Consider the following 8,844-nt stretch of genomic DNA (forward strand, 5'->3'; position numbering starts at 1 on the left):
GTTCTCAGTGCTGGGGATACTGAACCCAGCAAAATAGAGTTGCTCTAACCTCACTCTATCTGAATATTAAAGCCTAGTGTTTAAGGTCTGGGGACAAACTTCGGCAAGTTATTTAACTTGTTTAAGCCTCAATTTCTAACACTAAAAAATGTGGTTTACTATCTAGGATTTTTGTGAGGATTAAATCAAAGTATTTACTGCATGATAAGTATCTATTATGTCTTCACCTAACTTCTTTGTAATCAACTACTAAACATTGTATCTGAATAAGTGACTTTGTTACAAAGTCTTTCTCTAGATGAAACAAATCTATTATGTCTTCACCTAACTTCTCTGTAATCAACTACTAAACATTGTATCTGAGTAAGTGACTTTGTTACAAAGTCTTTCTCTAGATGAAACAAAGTTAACAAGCCTTGGTCTCATTCATTTCAACCTCAACTAAGGAAGCAAGTCAGTCTAGACAGACTTGTACTTCTATTAGTACTAAAACAGTTGCACACTACTTGAATTTCATTCATTCATATTCATTGCAGCCCCCCCAACCCACTCCCAAAAACTCAATATCCCTAAGCCCAGGTCTTAGGCATTGTCTTAGTTACTCAGTTCCTGCCTGCATCTGGCCAAACACAATAGGTTTCAATGTTTCAAAAACTGTGTTTTTGCTAACACAACATATCCTTAAACTTACACCAATTACTTTATCTGCTACTCAATTAAGGAATGCAGCAATAAATCATGATTCAAAAAGAGAAACTGAGTAGATTTCTTACATGAGGGCTGAGTTGTGAAGTCTGTAGGTAAAGCAAAAAATCCACTATAGTCAAAATTGCTTTTGAATTAAAATCCCTGTCGTCTCCAGGTTAGGCACCTTAGTGCAGTGAAGACACACATAGCCAAACGTGGATTCCAATGCTCCCTCTGTCACTTAGTAGCTAACTATGCAAGTCTGGACAAGATTTCCTTTCCTAAATCTATTTCTTTATTCTGAAAATGAAGATACCACCACCACTTCAAAGGTTGGGGGTGGGGGAGATGTGGAGATTTAAAAGAACACACATAAAGGACCTCCTAGGTTCCCTTCCTAACCCAACGGGTCTGCAATCACTGCTGAGTAAGGAAACACCTAGTCTCTCATCATCTGCCAAAGAACTAAAGACTGTAAGGATTAATCTTGTTTCCACTCAAATCGGGTAAAAACAAATGCACTACAGAAAATTTTACTTGGCAGGTGAAATGAACCGCCGCAACTATGACTGAAATCTACTACACAAAGCCCATTTTATTGAGAAAGATGATTAGCCTAAGCAAATAGGCTGTACCACATTACCTTCTTTCTGTAAACATCAAAACGCACCTTGCTAGGAGTGAAACCAAATTTCACAGTGTACGACAGGAGTCCTCTGGTGGCAGAGCCTTTGATCAGGGAGCACGATGATTAAGAAGGTGGGCTCAAGGGTCAAAACTTTCTGGGTCAGAACACAGGTTATGCCAATTCCTTGAACAGTGTTTCAGCAATCAACACATATTCAACTGCCAATGCGAAAACTTGCTTCCCTTATTTGAGCAGTTTTCAAGAAAAAGCGAAGATAATGACCAAGTGAAGATACTAAAACATATCCGTTACCCAGGATGGAAAGCTCTTCTGTTCTGACAAGCTTCCTTCAAGTTATCACCACTTCGGAGTCTTTGTTGGGGACCTTTTTTCAGTTATTTTTGCACAAAGGAGTCTTTGTTGGTACAATGGCTTCCTCACTGGTAGTTTCCACACAATCCTTTCACACCAATACTTCTATTAGGGAGTACGATCAGAATTCATCTCTTTTTGAAAAGATCTAACTGAAAAAGGTTCTGCGTGCCATTCTGATTAAAAATCACTGGCCGCACTCGTTCCCATTTCTCTCCCTTCCCTCAAACACCCAAATGGAATATTTCAAAGCCATCCCTCCAACACACCATATAAGGGGCAGCTCCACCCCAGCCCTCCATATATGGTCATATCCCACACCCACTCACAGACTCATCAGAGACAACCAGGAACCCACTCCTGCCCTGACCCACCATATACGGACAAATACCCACCTTAATATACTGAAGAGAATTAAGCTCCTTCCTCTACACTCACACTTCTAAGTCTGAAAGTTTAAGAAGTTGGGTGAAGAAATTAGAAGGAACAAACAAAAAACCCGACTGAAAGCACTTCTAAGCACTAGTGCTCAATTCTCAATGATTCCTAACGTCACCCACTTGCCCAACTTAATATTAACAACACTCCCCCTTCGGAGAAATCATCGTACAGCCCTGATAAGGCACAGCGCGTGCAATAACTAATCATGTCTGAGCAACCCTAAGCCCATTATTAAACACGGGCAACTCTAAGCCAAACACACCTCGCTCTACACACCATTTCAAAGACTTTCAAGGTCTACTTTTCTGCACCTTCAGATCAGATGCCAACTTTCTGGTCGCCTTTTCAGAAAAAGGGAGGGAGGGTTGCTGGCTGTCTCGTTACCAAGGTAACTAGGAAACGTCCGACTGCCGAGGCCCGGGAGCCGGTTTTACCTTCAGATCCTTCTTAGTAACGTCGGTGTGGGAGACGGCTCGAATGGTCCCGGAGAGCCAGGGCCACTCGGCGACGCGCTCCAAGTCCCAGCTGTCGTGACCGCCGTCGCTGCCGTCGGCTGCGGACAGACTGAGGAATCGCTTCCCTACCAATACTGGCCAACTTTCTCCGAGCGTGAGCACCATGGTTCCAACGCTGCAGGAAGGGCTCCTCCCTGCAAAAACACAAAAACAAAATGCAACGGGGGCGGCCGGCGGCAGGGGGCCGGGAAGAGAGGTCGGTGGGGGAGGCCAGGGCGGAGGAAAGGGTCCTAATCCCGATCGGAGGAGGGGACCCCAGGCGGCGGCGGGTGAGACGGAGGACCCGCACCCGATCTCTCCACCCGCGCCCTTCCCGCCCCCCGATCCCTCCCCCACCGCAAACACTGGCCCAAGCGTCGCGTGACCCTGGCTCTCCCAAGTTTCGCTTTTCCAAAACCTGAAACCTAAATGCAGACAGAGTGAGGGGAGAATTATTTGTGGCTTAAGTGGATTTGAAAGTGTTCGCCCCTCACCCCGGAAAAGAAAAGGCCCCGAAGCAGAGGCTCCGTCCCAGGCGGCCGGGTCCCCGCCCCGGGCAGCCCCGCGGGAGGGGCGAGCCCGCCGTTCCGCACTTGCCCCGCCGCCCCGCCCCGACACCCTTCTACTCGGCCGCAGACCCCCAGCCTGCGCCGCGGCGCGGGGGCGGCGGGGCCGCGGGCTTGGCGCCTTCACCTTTCTTCCTCCGATCCCTTCAGCCGAGGCCGTGGCGCTCTTACCCCGCCTCCCGCCTCCCGCCTCCCTGAGTCACCGGCGGCGGCCACCGTTTCCAGCCGCCCAGCCGACTCTAGCTCTCTGACTTGGTTCAAGAGCTCTCACAAGACACGCACAGCCTCCCGGGCCCGCCCCCTCGGAGCCGCTTCCATCGCTCATTGGCTGGGTCCAAGGAGCTGGGCGAGACTCGTGGGGAAGGAGCCCATCGCCATTGGCCGCCCCGGCGAGGGCGGGGCGAGAGAAAAAAACAATTCCTCGGCTGCCTCCTCCCTTTCCCCTCCCCCTTCCGACTCTCGGACGACCCCCATTAGGTTAAAGTACACCGAGCGTAAGCGAGGGATCCCTCCGCCACAGCCATTCTTTCCATTTGTTGCCTCACGGGATGCAAAAAAGTCCAGAGAAATCGGTCATCAACTTTAGGACCCAGAGGAAAATTGCAGTGGTGCACAGATAAGACTGAATGGCGAACCCCAGGGCTGTAAGTGCTTATTGGATTGCTTTTCAAGTGCGTAGGCTGTCGACCGAAGATAGGCTTTTCACTTGGCGGAAGAATCTCACAGGAAAGGGGTGAGGGCGGTGCAGAGTCAGCGGGGGAGGGAAGGGACATGAACGTGCGGTTTGAAGCGTACTCAGTTAGAGGGAGGAGCGACGGTGCTCTAGAGACTCGTGCGCAGGCGCTTCGCGGAGGAGAGGCTGGAGCTTGGGCTGCTGGGCGAAATGGCCGCGGGAGGCGCAGGCGCACGTGGTGCTGATCATGGAACGTCTAAAGTCCGCCATTTTGAAGGAAAAATGAAGAAAGGCATGGAGTCCCTGGGAAATGACGTTAATTAAATCCAAAGCAAAAGATGCAGTTCAGTACAATGCAGAATGGGTATTTTTCTTTTTGTTTTTCAATGTAAAGGGAGGATGAAAAGATATTCTGAGTCTTACAATGAAATGGAAAGACTAGATCAAGGTCATAATGATGTAAGAGATATGAAGAGGAGGTGACTTTGAAGGACAAAGGAGTTGAGGGGTGATTGTGTCTTTTGGACCTGAAGTTTTTTGGTTGAATGAAGAAAAAACGGAATGAAGTAATTGAAGATCTCTTATTTTATAAAGGCTGGTGCTTGACCTGGCATCACATTTAATCTTTAAATGAAGATTAAGTGAAGAACTCAAGCTCCCAATTTTACAAGTGTGAAAACCGAGAATCCGAAAAAGTTCAGAAATGTATTCAAGGAATTATAGATAGAAGTTAAATCCAGGTGTTGATTTTCAACATATATGTTCTGAATACATGACATTAAATAAAAATTTTAATTAAGAATAAACACTGAAGGATTAATTTGATTTGTAATTTACAGACCATTGAAAAGGGGGAAAATGGAACAGAGAAAACTTGTCCAGTACAACATAAGTCAGAATGGGAGGAATAAAAAAAGAAAAAAAAAAAAAACCTAAGCAGAAATACGGTAAATACAAAAATAAAATAAAATTAGAGGAGTAAGTCTAAATATCAGTATTTACAATAAATATAAGTGGGTTAATTTACTCAGACCTTAAAAAGACACACTGGATTAAAAATAAAATCCATCTATAAACTGACCACCAGCAAACTCCAACAACAACACAGAAAGCTTGAAAATAGTGGGTTAAAAGAGTTTGTAATCTAATGGTAATTGAAGGAAAGCGATATAGCAATGTTAATATAATTGAAAGCAAAGGCATCAAAGAGAAAAGGATTTTATACTAATAAAGGATAAAGTCCACAAAAGTAACACACACCCTTGAACTATTGTGACTCTGGGAACATATTCTAGCCTATGCTAAGACTAAACTTATGAGAAATTTTTGACAATTTGTAATAAGAGTACAGTGAAGATATTTATAAATACATCTACCCCAGAAATAGGCATCTCAGATTTTTAAAATAAGTGAGGGTATGGAGGATCTAGATTACATAATTAAATATTAATGTGAAAAACAATAGCTGGGAACAAGTTCTATCAAACTTCAAATAACATATAATTCCTAGGTTACATTCATGGTTCCAGAACTTAAGAAAGATGGAAAGGTATCCAATGCATCTTATAAAACTTGCAAACCCCTATTATCCAATCTGAACCAGTAGAGTACAAGAAAGGAAAACGATAGTTCAATCACACTTATGAACAGAGATAGAAAATTCTTACATAAAACATCAGCAAGTTAAACCCAGCAACATATTTTTAAAATAATCACTGTGATTAATTAGATTATATGAATATGAGGATATTTCAAGATTAGAAAATTACTATAACTCACCACAACAGGTTAAAAGAGAAAAATTGTGTTCCTTTTAATAGAGGCTGAAAAGAACACACACTCACAATGAACACTGAACTACCAAGAAAACTAGGAATATTAAGAGCACACACATATTTAATGCTTATTCATGATTAAAAAATAATTTTAAACTTCCTACAAACCTAGGAATACAAGACACCCACCTTAGAAAAACACCTTCAAATATGAACTAGGAGACATCGACAAGGTTGTTCATTTCAGCATTGTCTGTGGCTGTGAAAAATTAGAAATAATCGAAATGTGCTTCAATTAAATAAATAAATGAAATGTGATACATATAGTGAAAAGCTGTAGAGCATTTGAAAGGGAATGAAATATATTTAGATGTACAAATAACGATAGATTAGCAAAACACATTTTGAATGAAAAAGAAAGTTGCATCTGGCAATATTTGAAAATACACACACACAAATTACACTATATATGTTCTATGAAATATATATATTGAGACTCATAATGATGGTTACTAGTATTGGAGGGTGCACACTAGTATTGGGGGTGTTGGTCAAAGGTGATTTAACATTGTAATTCATTTTTATAAGGCAAAAGTATTCATGTTACTTTTGAAATTTAAAGCTATATTTTAAATCCTATGAATGTAGTTTACTACATTAACACTCAAGAGTATTCATGACAAATTATTAGAACTAATACAAGCATCGAGAAGGTGATGCAATAAAAAATCAACAAAAAAAGATCAAAGAATTCCTATTCCTCAACAAGCATCAATTACAACAGAAAACAGAAAAAAAGAAACCATTTATGATTATGAAACTACAGAATACCTTGGAAAAAAACATAACATGAAATGAACAAAACCTGTATGAAGAAAGCCGTAGAACTTTACCAATGGAAAGATATCCATAAAATATATGCATAAAAGAAGATTTGAAAAATTCCATTTCCTTATATTACTTGATAAAGATGTCATTTCTCCTCAACTTAAACTACTTTCAAATTACATTTCTTTCAGTGAATGAAAGAAGCAAAATAGAAATACAGTAAGTCCCCTACATACAAACAAGTTCCATTCCAAGAGTGCATTCGTAAGTCCAATTTGTTTGTAAGTCCAACAAAGTTAGCCTAGGTACCCAACTAACACAATTGGCTATATAATACTGCACTGTAATAGGTTTATAATACTTTTCATGCAAATAATACATAAAAAACAAACAAAAAAATAAAACATTTTTAATCTTAACAGTACAGTACCTTGAAGAGTACAGTAGTACAGTACAACAGCTGGCATACAGGGGCTGGCATCAAGTGAACAGGCAAGAAAAGTTACTGACTGGAGGAGGGAGGGGAGGTGGGAGATGGCAGAGCTGAAGGATCGTCAGCAATAGGAGACGGAGGGGAAGCTGCCATTTCCGTCACGCCTGACGCTGATGGCACAGGTTCTGGTTCCTTGCTGGATTCAATTCTGTCTACCCTCTTGAAAAAATGATCCAGTGATGTCTGGGTACTAGCTCTTTTTTTTTTTCATCATAGATGACATAGTAGCACTGGATTGCATTCTGAACGGCTGCTGCAACCTTCGTGTACCATTCTAGGTTCGGGTCCTCTGCCTCAAAAACTAACAGTGCCTCCCAACAAAAGAAAGTCCCCTTGCCATTTCCTGCATCGTGAATCTCTTTGGTTGTTCAGTTACTTCTTCCTTTTGTCTCTCTTCCTTCTTTCTCTGGGCCTCCAATTCCATCAGGTCTTCAGTGAAGCTCCTCGTGTTGCACAGCAAGGAGTTCAATGAAGTCATCCTCTTGTAGATCTAGCTTGAAATAAAGATACTCTACTACTGTACTCTATACAGTACCGTACAGTAAAATACACAAAAGCACAACCACTTGTAGAGGATACACACACGTGACAATGTACGCCAGACGCGTGAACTAACTTAAATGATTCGTCATGTGAACGCACGTTGGCATCTTTGAAACTTCGCAACTTGAAGGTTTGTTTGTAGGGGACTTACTGTGTGTAAATAATTAAGAGAATACATAAACAGATCCATGTATATATGAACAATTAATTTATGATTAACACAGCATTTCAAATGAATGTAAACAATAAACTATTCAATATATGCTTTGGGGTCTATTTGTTATCCATTAGGAAAAAATAACAAAGTCAGATCCCCACATCAACGTTCACAAAAATAAGTTCCAGGTGAATCAAAGAGCTTGATATAAAAAATCTAATAAAATATTTTAAGATTCCTTCCCCTTTTCCTTCCTCCTTCTCTTTCTCTTCCTCTTCCTGAACATTTCAGTCCTAAAGCCATTAGGAGTGCAGAGTAAGGTAGGTTTTCATAAGAAGAGGAATGGCATGGAATGTTTGAGCTAATTAAGAGTTATGGCCTGGCATCCCAGAGCCCAAGTGGGATGAAAAGGGTAGATATACAGAAGGTCAACCTGGCATGGGGTACCTAGAGCCCAAGTAAGGTGAGGCGGGCATCCATGAATGAGGGTCACCTGGTGTGGTATGTTAGAGTCCAAACAAGGTGAATAGACTGCTCTCGTTGGGGGAAAGCATGGGACTGGAAGTTAGAGCCTGGGGAAGGTAAGGAGAGCATTCACTCAGGCACCAGCAAAGGACACTGAGAAGACTAAGAGAGACCTTAGAAGTAGGAGGAGAACAGGAGACAGGTGCATCCTGGAAACAAGGCAGGAGAGAATTTCAATATGGAGAACCATTCACAGAGGTCAAAGGATAAGCAGAAGTCAAGGCAGATGGAGGATTGAGAAGCAGGATATTGACACTTCCAACAAATATATTTTAGCCTGGAGGTATTGCCATAAATTGCTTCTATTAGTTTGTAAAAACTATCATCCAAGCTCCAGCATAAACATGACACTCAAAATCCTGCCGCTAATTAAATGAGTTGACTTTTACCCCAAGGAACATCAGAAGTTTCCAAAAGCCCTTAAGAAAGTTAGCAACTAGAAATATGGAGTCTGTTTGGACCTTGATTTCTCAATTGCAGAACAATTAGAATACAATTTTGTGTCTAAATCTGCTTCTCTTATATAGCACAAGAATAGTGTTTTGTGTGAAAATTTAAATGTTTTATGTTATTTCTGTTAATGCATTGCACCTGTGACAATTAATGAAAAAGACCATCAGTACTAAGCTCCTTGCCTCCTTTTTTTTTTAAAGAATTTTTCT

General features: G+C 41.6%; 1 protein-coding gene across 7 annotated transcripts in view; it reads right to left on the minus strand.

The window, feature by feature from the left end:
• The window catches only part of KDM3A (lysine demethylase 3A), a 63,842-nt gene extending 60,398 nt beyond the window's left edge, over window positions 1-3,444 (minus strand). For 2 of the 7 annotated variants that reach the window (XR_007470815.1, XR_007470814.1), the window contains exons 1-2: window positions 3,316-3,444; window positions 2,563-2,777 (exon numbers count right to left, since the gene is read on the minus strand). Coding sequence is in view for 4 of the 7 variants with exons in the window: in XM_033431342.2 (XP_033287233.1) it covers window positions 2,563-2,748 (186 nt within the window). In the remaining 3 variants the exon portion in view is untranslated. The other 5 variants (XM_033431342.2, XM_049695871.1, XM_033431343.2 and 2 more) reach the window with 4 other exon arrangements.
• Between the last annotated feature and the right edge of the window lie 5,400 nt (window positions 3,445-8,844).

This window comes from Orcinus orca, chromosome 13 (genome assembly GCF_937001465.1).
Source record: "Orcinus orca chromosome 13, mOrcOrc1.1, whole genome shotgun sequence".
Lineage (NCBI taxonomy): Eukaryota > Metazoa > Chordata > Mammalia > Artiodactyla > Delphinidae > Orcinus > Orcinus orca.